Source organism: Solea senegalensis, linkage group LG10, assembly GCF_019176455.1.
Source record: "Solea senegalensis isolate Sse05_10M linkage group LG10, IFAPA_SoseM_1, whole genome shotgun sequence".
Classification (NCBI taxonomy): domain Eukaryota; kingdom Metazoa; phylum Chordata; class Actinopteri; order Pleuronectiformes; family Soleidae; genus Solea; species Solea senegalensis.
In genome coordinates, this window is record NC_058030.1 from 605,408 (window position 1) to 622,811 (window position 17,404).

The window sequence follows — 17,404 nt, forward strand, 5'->3', positions numbered from 1 at the left end:
GCACTTCACCTGGTGATCCTTTAGTAATCACTCGCACCTGCCCTTGATTCCCTCTCCCCTATATAGTGTCCCCAGTTCCTTTGTCTTTTGCCAGTGCGTCGTTTATGCTTTCAAGAGAACACGTCCGAGCTCAAGCCTGTTTTGCCCTTTTTTGTAAGTTCAAGTGCCAAGTCTAGTCTAGTCTAGTCTAGTCTAGTCTAGTTTAGTTTTTTTGCTTCTGTGTAGAATTGATTTTGATTTTGCCTGTTTTCTCAAGAGGAAAATAAAGACTCATGAAATCATTCATTGTGCCCCCATGTCTCGTGCATTGTGGTCCGAGCAGTGTATTCACCGTTCCTAACAGAACGCACTGGCCAAACTTGGACCCAGCTGAGACCGAGACAGTAACAGTAGCTCTCGGCGCCCAAGGGAGATTTTTAAAATCACTCATCAGTTGGAGCCTGTATCCGAATTCATTACATTTCATGTTTATCACTCTTCATGTCACGCAGTAGTTTCAGGATTATTGTGGTTGATCAAACACAACCCCACCATAGACTGGCGCACAGGGAAGATTCTATCTTGGGGGACTGAACGCGGGAGCATCTCACAGCAGAATAACGCGACCATTTCCCCGGCAGTTTCTGGGTCAGATAGCACGCTTCACTCTCACCCTCCACTCCAGACCGACCTGCATCATGTTCAGTAAGGAAAAGGCCACAACTCCGTCACCACATAGGGCATACGAATGTCCCATAGATATGTTATCAGGCGCCACTATTCCCAAGGGGAGAGTTTATGCACTCTCGTCTCCCGAACGCCAAAGAATACATAGATCAGTTGCTTCGTTCGGGGTTAATTCGGCCATCCTCCTCTCCAGCAGGGGCAGGCTTCTTCTTTGTGTCCAAAAACGGTTCACTGCGCCCTTGCATCGATTATAGCCCACTGAACGCCATCACGGTCAAGAATTGGTACCCCTTACCGTTAATGTCCACCGCCTTTGAACAGTTACAGGAGGTGTGGGTGTTCACGAAGCTAGATTTGAGAAACGCGTATCACTGAGTGCAAATCAGAGAAGGTGATGAGTGGAAGACTGGCTTTAACACCCCCACCGGCCATTCTGAGTATCTTGTCATGCCTTTCGGTTTAGCTAATGCACCGGCCGTCTTCCAACACATGGTGAATGATGTTTTACGCGAATTCCTGAACCAATTCGCCCACGCCCACGACCTGAAAATGGGTTCAACAATTCCTCGGGTTGAATTAAGTAAAGCAATTTAGGTAGTACATTCATTTTTAAGATATTAATTCTCCCAATCACCGATATTGGCAATGACATCCATCTGTCAATTGACTCAAATTGCAACATTAAACTGAATTTTCAATTTTCAATTCAATTTTATTTGTATAGCGCCAAATCATAACATACATTATCTCAAGGCACTGTACATAGACAACATCAAAGAGAGCAGAGAAACACAACAGTTCACACAATGAGCAAACACTAGGCATCAGTGGAGAGAAAAAACTCCCTCTTAACAGGAAGAAATCTCTGACAGAACCAGGCTCAGAGATGTGCGGTCATCTGCCTCGACCGGTTGGGGTGAAAGGAAAAATGGGGGACAGTGGAGAGGTGGGGGACAGAAAATGGGGGGAGAGAAAGGACAAGAGGGAGATGAGGGAGAGACAGAAGAGAGAGAGGGAGACCAGCAGCAGATACACAACAACTGTATCAGGTTACAAGTTTATACAGTTACTGATATCGACTTTTTAATTACAAAATAATAATAATGATGGCGACGATGAGCGTAGCCTCGAAAACTGGATCTGGATCCTGCAACCTGCATGATGAGAATACAGAGAGAGAGAGAGAGGGAAGGAAGGAAAGACACAAACTAGGGAGAGAAAGAGACAAGGTTAATGACATATAAAAAGTCATAATCAAATGCTGAGTGTGAGAGAGTGAATGTGCGTGTACCACCGGAAAATCCCCCAGCAGTTTAGTTCTATAGCAGCAGAACTAAGAGATGGTCCAGGTTTCCCTGAACCAGCTCTAACTATAAGCTTTATCAAAAAGGAAAGTTTTAAGTTTAACTTTAAATACAGAGAGAGGCTCCGCCTCCCGAACTATCATTGGAAGCTGGTTCCACAGGAGAGGAGCCTGGTAGCTAAAGGCTCTGCCTCCCATTCTACTCTTACAGACTCTGGGAACCACAAGTAAACCTGTATTTTGTGACCTAAGTGGTCTATTAGGGTGATAGGGTAAGACTAGGTCTTTCAGGTATGAAGGGGCGTGACCATGAAGTGCTTTGTACGTGAGGAGGAGGATTTTAAATTTAATTCTAAACTGTGGGTGGAGCCAGTGTAGAGAAGCTAACACTGGAGTTATATGGTCTCTCTTTCTAGTTCCTGTCAGAACTCGTGCTGCAGCATTTTGAATGAACTGAAGGATTCTAACAGACTTGTTAGAACATCCTGCTAATAAGGAGTTACAGTAATCTAATCTAGATTAACAAAAGCATGAACTCGTTTTTCAGCATCCTGTAAAGACAGAATGTTTCTAATTTTCATAATGTTCCGCAGGTGGAAGAAGGCTGTTCTGGAAATTAGTTTTATGTGTGAATCAAATGACATTTCCATGAATCACATCAGGAATCGGATTTATTCTGTCAACTCTATTAAGTAGTAATATAGAGGATTTAGTATTGTTCCCCTTGTAGCCTGACACATGTCCAAATACTTCAATTAGTTGTAATAGGGCCGGAATTGAATTCCTCAGATTGGACACAAACAGAATGATGTCGTCTGCATAAAGGGCAATTCTGTGTTCTCTTAGTCCCACCACTATTCCACTGAATTGTGCATGCGAGCAAATCACTATAGCAACAGGTTCAATTGCTAGTGTGAACAAGAGCGGTGACACCCTTGTCTTTGAAATAGTCCCATTTGATAGAGTTTCTGCTGTAGCATTTTTATATATTATTTAAACCCATTTTATGAATTTACTACCATACCCAAATTTTTCTAAAGCATTAAAGAGATCGGGCCATTCAACCCTATAAAAGGCCTTTTCAACATTACATTACATTACATTACATGTCATTTAGCAGACGCTTTTATCCAAAGCGACTTACAAAAGTGCATTTAAACATTTGGGTACAAATAAGAGCTAGAAGTAAGTAAGAGCTTCACGTAGATCAAACTATGAAGTGCTAGTCATAAGTGCGATGTACAAGTTTTTTTTTAGTCGAGGTAGTCGAGGTAGAGTCGGAAGAAATGTGTTAGCATCTAATGCTAGAAGAGCTGTGTCTGAAACGTCTTTGTTAAAATGAATTATGTTTACATTGTGAAACCCCTGCCTTCCCATTTAAAATCCATTCTGGTCTTTATTAATAGTTTTAGGTACAATTATTTGTAAACGTTTTGCTAAGAGTTTACATATTATCTTAAGATCAGTGTTAAGCAAACTTATAGGGCTCATGTTCTCACATTAGTTATGCAGTTTACCTGGTTTGGGCAGCAGAGTTATTAAGGCACTATTCATAGATGATGGAAGATTGCCATTCTGAAATGCCTCTTGAAACATTTCCAAAAGCGGTGCTATCCGCTTCTTCTTAAATTACTGATACAAATCAATCGGAAGACCATCAGGTCCTGCCCTTTTTCCCTAATTTCATACTATCAATGGCTTGTCCAATTTCTTCAATGGTAATCTCCAGCTCCAGATCCTCTCCACACTCAGTTGGGATACACAGTATATCTAGTTTTCCTAGAAAGTTGTTTGTCTTGCAGAGCAGCTGAGGGTTACGCCTCTCATACACTCTTTCTTCCTTACTTTATTCTCCAAATGTAATCTCTCCTCTCGTGCCTTGTTTGACTTCGAGCCTGCATAACTAATAATGTGTCCTCTAAGAAAGGCTTTAAACCCTTCCCACTTTGTACTTTGCTGTTGTTTGTGTTGTATTCATTGTGTTGTATTCATTCAAAAATCACATAACAATCATAACAATTCCTCAAAAAATTTGGGATCATCTATATTCAGCTCATACAAATTCACTAGATTTAATTTTTCAGTTAGTAGAGTGCCCTGGATTATTAAGTATCGCCCCATTCTATCTTTAATAATTGTTATTATATTTTCTTGAAATTACATGACATTACATCACATGTCATTTAGCAGACGCTTTTATCCAAAGCCACTTACAATAAGTGCATTTAAACATTTGGGTACAAACAAGAGCTAGAAGTAAGTAAGAGTAAGTGCTAGTCATAAGTGCGACGTATAAGCAAGTGATTTTTTTTGTCATCATCATCGTTGTCAAGGTAGTCTAAAGAAATGTGTTTTTAGTCGGCGGCGGAAGATGTGGAGGTTTTCCGCTGTCCGGATGTCGATGGGGAGCTCGTTCCACCATTTGGGAGCGAGGACAGTGAACAGTCTCGAGTTCTGCGAGTGTCTCTGCGATCCTCTCAGTGAGGGGGCAGCGAGAGCCGAGTGGGCGGGCTGGGGTGTAGGTTTCGATCATGTCCTGGATGTAGGCTGGACCGGATCCGTTTGTAGCATGGAACGCAAGCACTAGAGTCTTGAAGCGGCTGCGAGCAGCTACAGGAAGCCAGTGAAGGGAGCGGAGGAGCGGCGATGGTCAGACATCCACTGAGAGATGTTGGACAGACAAGCAGAGATCTGTTCTGTTACGTGTGTTTCAGACCGGGGAAAAGAGAGAATGAGTTGGGTGTCGTCAGCGTAGCTGTGATAGGAATGACAGAACCAAGGGAGTTGGTGTACAGAGAGAAGAGGAGAGGGCACAGGACAGAACCCTGAAGGACCCCAGTAGGTAGAGGACAAGATTCCGACACAGATCCTCTACAGGTTACTCTCTATGTTCGGTTTTGAAGTCTGACAACTCTGATTGCCTTGTTTGTGTTTGAGTTCAAATATTTGTGATGGAGTTAAATTGCCTCCACACGCCCATGAGCTGTTGGACTGTGTCTCTGTGTAAACAGTCATTTTCACTTTGAAATTAACCAACACAACTGTCAAAGCACTTGAAAGACACGATTGCCGAAACTTTATAAAAACGCACAAAAACTCTGTCTCCGTTGAAAACAGATGGATGCGATCGATGTTAGCAGCAGAGAATCAACAAGCATGGCAGTGCGACAGTTGATGAGTCAGCAATTGTCACATTTTCCAAATCTTTTTCTGGTCGCTCTCGGTGTGTGTTCCAGTTGTAGTCGGAATTACCCCATCAAGTCGGACTTCCAACTTAGAAAGATAGAGCAACCTTACAAACCCCAAGATCGGATTTGGAATCTTAAAACTGGCTTTAGGCCTAATATACAGTCATTATTATTTTAATATGGATGGGTCATTAGTCGATAGTTTATCGTTGTTTATGTGGCGTCTATAAGCCTCTACAGCATAGGTCGCTAATAGGCCGAGATTTTGACAGAGATTACATTCGGACTGGAGACTCTTTTCTCACAGTGTTTCTACCATTGACAGCGGCAGTGACAGAGAGAGAGAATGACACACAGAGGCTCCCACCCACTCCCAAGATGGAAACAGTGGCACTGCCTCAGACACACACCCCCTCCCACCAGGATGACACCCCCTCCACAACAACACAGAGCAGCCAACAAGCAGAGGTGGTCATCCTAATAGATTCAGGAAGTTTATTGATGAGAAGAAGCTTTTCCCAAGACATAGAGCAGATTAAATGCCAAAACACCAAGAAGGCCCTGGGATTGTTGAGTGAGGAGCATATTGGCCGTCCTACTCACATCATCATCCACACAGGAACAAATGATCTAAGAATGCAACAGGAAAAAGTGGCCACATCCATTCGAGCAGTGATAGAGAAGGCCTCTACCACCTTCCCCTGAGCTTGAGTGGTCATCTCCACCCTGTTACCACGAAAAGACATCCACCCAGACACCGTCAACAAAATCAACACCAGCATCTCCAGAAACTGTGCTGGCAAGGTCAATGTCCGCAAGGTCAATGTCCACATGGCCGCCCACCCAACCCTACGCATAGAGGACCTATACGACCGTGAACATTTTCACAGGGATGCTGTCCCAACATTCACAAAGATCCTGAAAGACATCGCCCCCAAAAGGAACCACAGCCCAACACAGAGAAGAACCAGACCATCAGCGGCCACCACACACGGACCAGGATGACATCCTTGAGGATCGTCCGTGAGACCTCCCGCTGACCAAATCAAGGAAGATACTGGCAAAAACTCCCCATCCACCACCCTGCAGCCACCTGGAACAGCCACAGACCAACACCCCTCTACGCCCAGAGGATGCTACCAAATATTTTCCTGTTTTGTAGACTTTGAAAAAGCATTTGACTCAAGAGAAGTGACTACTCTCTGTATTTACTACTCATAATATGTGTGTTTATACAGATATTGTACATATTGTATATAGTGTGTGAATGAGAGTGTATGAACAATGTTGATAAATATGCTTTGGCAATGTAAGATGGACGTTACCATGACAATAAAGACCTTTTTGAATTGAATGACGAAGGATCGAGAAGACGAGAGAGAGAAAAGCCGGCTTTCAATACGGAATGGACCGAGGCGTTTGTGTCCATCCTCGCCTGCTCTGAGACGGTGGCAGTGGTTAAACGTGTGAATGTGAAAACGCCGACTAAACCAAGCACAAAATTACATTTGATAAAAGTTACCCACTGAATTCTGCACCGAGGCTCCGAAAAACAAATGATCTTAAAGCCAACTATGATTGCTCAAAGAGGATTTTCCCTCAGAGTTGTGTTGAAAAAGTCTTATATGCTGTAGTTTAACTTCTTAATATTATTATTAATATTATTAAAATTAATTAACTAAATGATAATGCATCTTAAACATGAGGACTCTAGACTCACTCTAATGTGTACAAATATAGACTCCGCCCTCCTAGCACGGTACTGTTGATGTTAAGGAGGGGCGTTCGTAGCCTCCTGTCCTCTGCTTTCACACTCTCAAGTTTGACACCTTTTTTCCAGGCTGACCTCCGTCAGACGAGCTGCTGCTGCTCAGGTCAGAAAAATACCAGCATATTTAACTTTAAGGTGGTTATAATGTAAAGACATGGTAATAACATGTTTATTAACATGTTATTACCATGGTAACACAGAAGTTCTTTATTGCAGAAGCTTTTTATCGCAGAAGTACTTTATCGCAGTTAAAAGTTCTTTATCGCAGTTAAAAGTTCTTTATCGCAGTTAAAAGTTCTTTATCGCAGTTAAAAGTTCTTTATGGCATGTTTGTTTATGGCAGAATTCTTTTTATCGCAGAAGTTCACAGGAGCTTGTCACATCCCGTGTTTGTAACCAAACGCCCTGGAAGAAAGGGTGAACTACACAAAAATTGGAAAGAACAGCAGTCTGGCCCTGGACACTCCCCACTTTGCAAAGACAATGCAGCAGCATTAAGTTCAGAAATAATGATTGGCTTCTTTAAAACCTGCTGCTGACAGCGGCCAAAGGTCTATCCAGTTTATCCAAAAGAACGATCAAAATCAGTTAGTTTTTTGTTCAGTATGGACTCATTTTCTGTTACTAAGCAACAAACTTAATTTTCTTTTAGCACCTGAGTGTTTGATGTGATGCATGTTTGATGTTTCTTAATGTAACACATCGCTCTACAGAAGTCGTGAAAGGAAAGTTCAAGCTTCAAATACCGTCAGTGAACGGCAGCCACGATGTTTCGCTCCAAAGTCAGTTTTAGTACCATGATCTTCGTGGTGGTCCTGCAGGCTGTCGTCATGGTGTTGTTCTGCAGTTGGTACCTCCATCTCTCTCCCTGTGGCTCCACCCCCTCCGACAAGAAGGTTCACGTTCTGCTGCTGTCGTCATGGAGATCAGGTTCATCGTTCATGGGTCAGGTGTTCAGCCAGCACCCGTCTGTCTTCTACCTTATGGAGCCTGGTTTTCACGTCTGGACGGCACACCCCAAATCTGGGGTGCGCTCACTGCGAATGGCGTTGAGGGATTTGTTCCGTAGCTTGTTTCAGTGTGACTTCTCTGTCATGGACTCGTACATGCCAGAGCAGCGTAATGTTTCCTCCTTGTTCATGTGGAGTGAGAGTCGAGCGCTGTGCTCCCCACCGGCCTGTTCCCTCACGCCACGCGACCAGTTCAGCAACCAGACTCTCTGTGCAAAGAAGTGTGATGTCCGTGGCCTGCAGGGGGCAGAGCAAGCCTGTGGCACCTACAGTCACGTGGTGTTAAAAACTGTACGATTCTTTGAGCTGGAATCCCTCTACCCTCTTTTTCAAGACCCAAACCTGGATCTCCGCATCATCCATTTGGTGCGAGACCCACGGGCTGTATACCGGTCTAGAGAGCAGTCCTCTGACTCCTTTGTTGCTGACACCGCTGTCCTCTTGGAGCACAGACACATGCCAGCAGGTGAGGTGGGTTACCATGCCATTCAGGAGATCTGTCGCAGCCACGTTCGCATCAATGAGAGGGCCACGGTAAACGCCCCTCCGTTTCTGGAAGGCCGCTACAGAATGGTTCGCTACGAGGACATGGCACAAGACCCACTCAAGGAAATCGCCTCTTTATATAATTTCATGGGTCTGGAGATGACCACAGAGCTGAAGGAATGGATCTACAAAATGACCAATGGAAGCGGCAAGGGCCCCAAGGGGGGCACCTTTAAAATCACTTCACGGAACGCTGTTGACGTCTCCAGGGCGTGGCGCACCATGCTGCCGCACAGCAAGGTCAAACGTGTCCAGGAAGTGTGTAAAGAAGCCATGTTGCTGTTGGGGTACAGGACGGTTGACAGTGAGAAAGAACAAAAGAAGCTGGACATAGATCTGCTGGTGCCACAGGAACCGTACCAGTTCAGCTGGTTAGCCACCAAAACAGAGCAACCCAGTCAGAGCTAATGACATCATCATCGAGAGACGGCACAGGAACGATGGCGGTATGCTGCTTTAGACACAAACTGATTTGTAAGTGAGTCACCTGAGAGAACACAACCCTCATAACTTAAACAGTCATTTCACCAGGCCACGCCCACATTATTGTGTATTATTGTCTTTCTTTCTCATTTTGAAACTAGCTCTGTCCAGACGAGTGTGTTTAGCTTGTGTTTAGCATTTGCACGTACGTGGTTTTAAAGCTTGGCAGTAGGTGTGCGCCGGTGTTGGGCATCTTACTTTAAAAGAGTAATTATAGTCAGTAGCGTACCGTGGGCTTTCAGTCAGGGCCTTGAGTAAAAAAAACAAACACAAGCACATACAAAACACACTATTATGCACTATATTCACGAGACAGTTGATCTGCAACAACCATAGCGCACACACACACCACTGCGCATCTATAGGCTACTGCATCATTAGCACCACATCTTCCGTTATGTCACTCAGCAAACGCAGTTTCACAAACCACTATATGACACAAAAACAAGCTTCTACATAAGCATAGGCGTCAGCTACGCGGGGAACACTTTATATCACTATGTCACTATTTATGATCAACACTTTTGTCCTCACCACTTGTAAAACGTGTTATCACTGTATCATTAACACTCCAACTACCGTCAATGATGTGTCGGTCTTCCTCTTGAAATCATTTCCTTCTTTTCTCCAAACGATGGCCGTGAAAAGTGCACACGAAGGAGATCAGAGACATGATGGATCAGTGGTGTTAATGCAGTGATCACAGTTTACTTCAAAACCCGCCAAAGGTTCAAACGTCGTTGATGACATCACTGGGGCGTTCTGTCACTATGATATCACATTTTGATTGACTGACGACACACGTCAGTCAACGTTAGAACCAAATAGGAAAGGCCAGCAATACGACTAGAGCAGGTCCACGGAGCTGTGATGCGTTTAATGACATCCAGGAAGATCCAGCTCAGCTTCACATAAAATAACCATATTCTTTCAGGAAATAGAATCATAACATGCTGAAAAAGTCATTGATTTCAGACACGTTCAGACACACATTCATTTGATTATTAAAAACAATAAAAATAATAATAATAATAATTTTAAAAAAAATCTTTTTTTATATTTAAGGACCAGCAGGGCCTTCTCTGCTGGCCCTGACACAGCCCACCACTGGTTATAGATACAAATGACTTCTCCCAAAAAGTAATTGAGTTGGTAACTCAGTTACCACATTGTAAAAGTAATTAGTTACTCCGCAAAGTAACTGACGTTACTTTTTATGTTCTATTATATATTTTTTATATTTTATAACCTCCTATATGTCAAAGATGTTTATAATAGCTGAATGAAGAATAAAACCCCTGTGTACAGTATTTTAGAACATTTGGTTTTTATTTGAACTTTGAATTGAAATGTTAACTTGGTTAAAGAGAAACAAAGGAAAACTGTGGCCTTTCACTAGTGCAAATCTCTGTATCTGTATACCACTGCACAATAAACAGGGCACTATCCAACTCTTAAATATTCAGTAAAGTAACAAAATTAAATATTGAAAAAAAAACAATATTCACACACTTTGCATTCAAGTAGTGAACCAATACACACAAATGTAAACTTGTAAACTACATTCGTAGTGTTGATGCGCTTGTCTCTGTCTTAGAGCGTACAGTGAGACAGCGTGAGCAGGACACCCGTCCACCCAGCCTATCATCATCCCATTTGCATCAGTGTCGTCATCAATCATCTCCACCCCTGCACTCTCCCGGCAGCTGATGTGTGGCTGTCAGATAACCTGTAACACAGGTAACGCACCACAAGTTACATTCTCGGTAACGGTGACGGCGTTGCAACGATAGGAAAAGTAATTCATTAGATTATTCGGTCACTGAAAAACGCCGTTCCTCCCAACACTGGTGTGCGCCGACTGAACTTCACAGAGCAGGCTACTGTCATGGCCGACTTCATGGCAGGAGTTGCTCATGTTGCTAATGTGATGGCGATGTGTTGGCTTGACCCAGGTAACGGGAGGATGCTGTTGTTCGCATTAATGCGACTTGCTTGGCTAACACCTGTGCTGGAATATTTGAAAAATTGTTATAATGGTTTCTTCGTCTGGCAAAAGTCTGGTGATTGCGTGGTTTTTAAAAACCTCTGTTTTGGTTTTACAAAAACTCACAAATAAGACTTAGCGATGGAGGCAGCAGTGGATCAACAACTCGTGTGTGCTGATTTTCCCTATGGACTTTGGTGTGGGAGAACAAACACCATCAATTTCCTTATGCAACCGCCCTTTAAATAACCCGAACCATCCCTTTAACCCAGGGGTGTCAAACATACGGCCTGGGGAGGGTCCAATCCGGCCCACAGGATGAATTTGTTAAAATTTCACACTAATCTAAACGTAATGTCAAATGCCCCAGATACCCGTGACTAAATGTTTGTGCCTTATAGATGAGGGTTGATGTGTAAATAGTAAATTTAGACATGATATTGTTGAAATTGCACTTATATTTCTCAAGAAATGTCATGTTTTGTAAAATGATCCTTCATTAAATGTAAAACAAAGGAGAAAAAACAAAGGATTTCTTGTTGTTCATAAGTTATTATTCTATTATTTTGCTATTTTTACTGCTCCGGCCCCCTTGAGATCAAATTGTGCTGTATGTGGCCCCTGAACAAAAATGAGGTTTTTTTAACTCTGTTTACTCAGTGTAAATACACTTCCTCCTCCCTCTTTGTTTAATTGTTGTTTACAGAGTTTTCACGCTGACACACACACACACACACACACACACAAACATCCAACTGTTCAGCCTCCAGTCAAATGCAATTAGGGCCCGAGCACCAACGCCAGAGGTCCAAACGGCTCCTGTTGTTGTCCTTGAGATTCTTCTTCTTCTTCAGGTCTGGTGAAAATGCTACATTGTCATAGTGCTAAGATTAAGCTCAAGCTAAGATTAAGTTGCACAGAATCGTAATTCGTAAATGAGCTAACTATTTTCTCTCTAATATTGACAAAAAGCAGAGTTTTTGTTGATAATAATAATTATCATTGTTATGAACACACTGTAACAAATTACTGTAAAAATACTGGATATTTTGCACAGTAGTATACCGTTTTCCATTAATACAGTTGAATACTGTAAATTCTGATGTCTTTGAGGAACAAAATATTAACGGCAAGCTCCTGTAAAATCTTACGGTAAAAAGCAGTATTTATTTAAAATTTACAGCAAGCTACCTGTAATTTTACAGTATAATATAGTATTTTTTTCTTTGTCCGTTTTTTTAAAATAAAAAAACTCAGTGAAATTAAAACTAGGCCTACACATGTTTTTATTTGAGATTGAGGACACACTAACAAGAAGATGAAGAATTAGTTTTCATCCGGACTGCTGAAAACACCAAACTGGATGAAGCACTTGAGACATCACCTGCTGCTTTCCTCACCTGTCCCCGTGGCTTTCTTAAGAAGGTAAATATAATCTTGCAAAAGTCTTGAAAAACTTATGTGATTTTGTGATAGATTAACATTTTATTGACAGTTTTTTGCCAAAAAGATTGAGTCAAAAGTATGTGCCACATGCTAGCATACGCTAGCATACGCTAGCATACTCTCATTTAGCAACTATGTGGACACAAGTTTAGCTTTCTGTTGAAGCACAATACTTAAATTAGCACAAGTTGGCTTGTTGTCAGATCTAATTAAGGTGGGCTACAAGGTTCTGTTTTACCATTTGTTGTTTTACTTTTTCAAGTAAAACGGTTGATGGGAGTTTATAGGGAGACGCTTGTTATCCAGGTTTATGCAAAAAGCTAAAACGTAGCTTCAAATGTGCACTAATGTAATATACAGTAGCTAAAAGTTAGTTGACTAGTTGTTGATGTAATGATTTATTTTTCTAAAGATAGTTTTGCTGTGAAGGCTTGTAGTGAAAACATGATAACTTGCAACATACGTGGTAAAACCTGCAGGAATACATTTGCACATGTCAGGCACATTATCACACATACAGTAATAGTTGTCTGCCTAATGCATCTTTCAAGGGTGGTTTCCCTGAATGCACAAGAGCTTTTACTAAGTTTTCAGTCTTTTGCTCTCACATTCATCGCCATAAATATGTATGTCCATATTAAATGCAAATGATCTTTATCTTATATATTTTCTCTACTATTACATTTCAGGCGCCTCATTGGGATTAATCCTGAGAGGGGAAGAAAGACCAGCCAGGGGAAGGTGGTGTCAAAGAAGACAGGGAAGCTGGTCCACAAAAAGGCAACAACGGTGAATCCCCATGTGGCCACTCTACTAAAAAATTTGATGGATGACCAAAAGTTAAGGTTAATTTGCAAACGGTCAAACCAGACCTGGTTAATTTTGACCCGGGGAGGAAAATACAAAGTTTAATGAATGTAATGTTAGCCATCACTTGTCATAGTTCAAGAAAAAATTCTGACCACCAAGTAGTAATGGTGTTTTTATGGATTTTGCAGATACTGAAAATGTTCAGCTTTAATAAATGCCTGATGTTGTAAGGCCATCTCTTGTCTGAGCCATTTCTGTGATAGCTATTTTAATTTATTATTATTAATATTATTATTATTATTATTATTATTATTAATAAATGTAAACATTTTAAATCATTAGTTTATATCACTGTGAAGATCACATTCTACAGTTTTACAGTAATAAGTTGTTGTACTATATACTGTAAAATAACAGTATAACTGCAACCAAAGAGCTGACAGTATAATACTGTAATGTTTATTTTACATACAGCACAGTACTGTAATATCTTTACGGTACTAAACTGTTGTTGTAAATGACAGTAGGTACAAAGCTGGCAACTGTAGCTGCCAGTAGTTTACTGTAATTTAACGGGAAATTTTGTTACAGTGCAGTTCTGGTGGTTTTACTGAGATTGTTGTATTCTTAAACGTGAGCTTTTAATTTATGAAGCAGAAACTTTATGGTACTCATGATTTTAATAATATTTACATTTACACACTCTTTGTTGTTTAGTAGAATTAAGGCAAATGTGAGAAAGTGGGTCTTAACGTGTGAAGTTCATCCTGACTTCATCAAACCAGAATCTGATGTGGATCTGTGTTCAGTTCAGGGACCATAAACTGAAACACAACCAGAGTTTTTCTCACATTCTTATAGAGTGACTTCAGTGTTATGGCACTTTAAGGCCAGTAGGAGGCGCTATAGGGCGTTCTGCCTCCATTTATTTCATTAAAAGCAGCTGATTGAAGTTTTACAAACACACGAGCCTCTGACTTTATCACATACTGCAAAAATCCAAAATAACATCACCATCATGATTATTAACATTATGTCTCAATGAAAATGATATTCAATTATAATAGGTATTTTATATTTAACCTAATAATAGTTTTGGTCCCTGGTCAGAAACCAGCAGGACATCACTAAGGTTCGGGCGCCATCTGCTGGCTGACACATGAAACTACATTTGTTGTGGATTTATCCTTAAAAGCAGTGACAGTGAGAAGGAAGCGTTCACCATTTCATCTTTTGCAGAAATGTATTTGTCGTCTGATGAGAACTGAAATTGCAAGAAAAGAATTTGCAGTTGAAAATTAAATAAATTGTTATTATTATTAGAAGTTGGGTCAGGATTAGAATCTTAAACCTGGGTCAGAATCTTAGACCTGGGTCAGAATCTTAAACCTGCGTTAGAATCTTGAACCTGGGTCAGAATCTCAAACCTGGGTCAGAATCTTAAAGAATCTTAAACCTGGGTCAGAATCTTAGACCTGGGTCAGAATCTTAAACCTGCGTTAGAATCTTGAACCTGGGTCAGAATCTCAAACCTGGGTCAGAATCTTAAACCTCGTTAGAATCTTGAACCTGGGTCAGAATCTCAAACCTAGAATCCAAAACCTGGGTCAGAATCTTAAACCTGCGTTAGAATCTTGAACCTGGGTAAGAATCTCAAACCTGGGTCAGAATCTTAAACCTGGGTTAGAATCTTGAACCTGGGTCAGAATCTCAAACCTGGGTCAGAATCTTAAACCTGGGTCAGAATCTTGCCTGGGTCAGAATCTTAAACCTGCGTTAGAATCTTGAACCTGGGTCAGAATCTCAAACCTGGGTCAGAATCTTAAACCTGCGTTAGAATCTTGAACCTGGGTCAGAATCTCAAACCTGGGTCAGAATCTTAAACCTGGGAATCTTAAAAGAATCTTGAACCTGGGTCAGAATCTCAAACCTGGGTCAGAATCTGCGTTAGAATCTTGAACCTGGGTCAGAATCTCAAACCTGGGTCAGAATCTTAAACCTGGGTCAGAATCTCAAACCTGGGTCAGAATCTTAAACCTCTTAGAATCTTGAACCTGGGTCAGAATCTTAAACCTGGGTCAGAATCTCAAACCTGGGTCAGAATCTTGGTCAGAATCCCTGGGTCAGAATCTTAAACCTGGGTTAGAATCCTGAACCTGGGTCAGAATCTCAAACCTGTCAGAATCTTAAACCTGGGTCAGAATCTTAAACCTGGGTCAGAATCTTAAACCTGGGTCAGAATCTTAAACCTGGGTCAGAATCTTAAACCTGGGTTAGAATCCTGAACCTGGGTCAGAATCAAAAATGTTCTTTTTAGAACATGTTCACGTCTTTATTTCACTGTTATCTCACAGACTTTTCCAACCGGAAACAGAAGTTTGTCAACCACTCACTGCTGCTGTGTTACATTTGTATCAATAACAAGCACCGCCTACTTCACACACCCCGCCCCCCACCTCTAAATCAAAGTCATCCTCATAAAGGCTTGGTCCTGCAGGTGTTTTACTTTTTTAACCCGAACCGGAAGTCTTGTGTTTGCTGCAGCTGCTTTAACAGTGTTGTGGTGACGAAGTACAGCTGCGGCGTTTCAGCCGCAGACACACACACACACACACACACTCCGGGCAGCAGCAGCAGCAGCAGCAGCAGCAGCAGCAGCAGCAGCAGCAGCAGCATCAGCAGCAGCAGCAGCAGCAGCAGCATCGATGGCCCCGCTGCTGCCTGCGGACTGAAGAATGGCCTCCGCGGCACCGCCACATCAGCCATGGCCAGATCCACCAACAAGAGCTCCGGGGACGGGGACCCGCGGGTGACCGCCTCCACGGAGCACGGCGACGGCACGCGCGACCTGGCGGAGCCCCGGGAGCTGTCTCTGGAGGAGGTGCTGAAGTCTTACGAGCAGCCCATCAACGAGGAGCAGGCGTGGGCCGTGTGTTACCAGTGCTGCAGCGGGCCCGCTCAGGGAGTCCGCCGGGTGAAGGACCCGTCCTCCATCCTCCTGCACCGGGACGGAACCGTGTGTTTACGGCAGGAGCTCCGACATCACGGTATGAATCTCCACACCCCTCCGCCCCCCTCCCCTCAGATCCAACACAAAAACTCCGCTGTAAAAAAGTGACATTTAACAATTACTGCCCCTTTTGTCTCAAATGTTAACGACCACGGTCTGACTTGACATCGTAATCGAAACTATAGAATTCCCCTTTAAATTCGGGGTGAATTATTATGTGCGATTTCAAACTTTTTCAACAGAAACTGCGACTTTTTTCCAACTGCTCCGCCGTGGACGACACTTGCTGCAGCGGGCAGTGCGGCCCAGTGTTCATGTCATGATTCCCACATGTATCGTGCTTCATTGATCATATCAGCGCCGAATTTAAGAACAGGCTCCAATTTTATTGTGGAAGACTTCGAATCACTGGAGAATCCAATGTGAAACGTGACTTTAATGTAGTAAAAATCACACGGAGTTTGGTACAGTGTTTACTCTGCCCAAAAACAGCAATAATCCACCTCCTGCTAATATTGTTTGACCTTCCATGCAGACGTCAGTGTGGGTGTTGTGTTGCAGTCCAGGAGCACAATGATGACAGTAACTGGTTAATTATTCATCACACACAGCTTCTCCTCAGCATCTGCTCCTTTTTTGTCCAAAGTTTAACCCGCTCCTCTGAAATGAGGTTTGTGCCTCATTGGGACCAGGATTTGGTCTCCATGAGGATTACTGGTCCTGTTTCATGCAAAAAAGGTCCTGTGGAGGTAACAGATACAAGAACACACACACACTGATGTATCTGAGAGCTCAGAGTGTGATTATGCTGCAGATTTACAGACAGGAAGTTCATGTCCTCGTCTTTATCCTCCACTCAAGACACTCTGTCCCTGTGTGTCTGTGTGTGTTTCAGGTATTCCTTATGTTGCGGGGACCTAAATCTGTTCACACACTCATATTATGGGCACTTGTCTTCCTCCTGGGGACAAAAAATTAAGCCCCTGTAATGGAAATGATTATATTTTAAAGGGAATATCACATTTTTAACACACACACACACACACACACACACACACACACACACTTATTTTTATATCTTTTGTAAGGACACTGGCAGACATAACTCTTACCTTTACCTTAACGTAAGGCACTGTCACACGTTTTTTAGGGTGAGGACGTTTTTGTCAAAGTGAGGACGTTTT

General features: G+C 42.3%; 2 protein-coding genes across 3 annotated transcripts in view; both read left to right on the forward strand.

The window, feature by feature from the left end:
* The window catches only part of chmp1a (charged multivesicular body protein 1A), a 385,704-nt gene that overhangs the window by 357,519 nt on the left and 10,781 nt on the right, over nt 1-17,404 (forward strand). The gene's annotated exons all lie outside the window — the stretch shown is intronic.
* LOC122775796 (carbohydrate sulfotransferase 6-like) lies at nt 7,692-9,147 on the forward strand. The gene has a single exon (XM_044035984.1). The coding sequence runs from the start codon at nt 7,696-7,698 to the stop codon at nt 8,890-8,892; it is 1,197 nt and encodes a 398-aa protein (XP_043891919.1). The 5' UTR covers nt 7,692-7,695; the 3' UTR covers nt 8,893-9,147.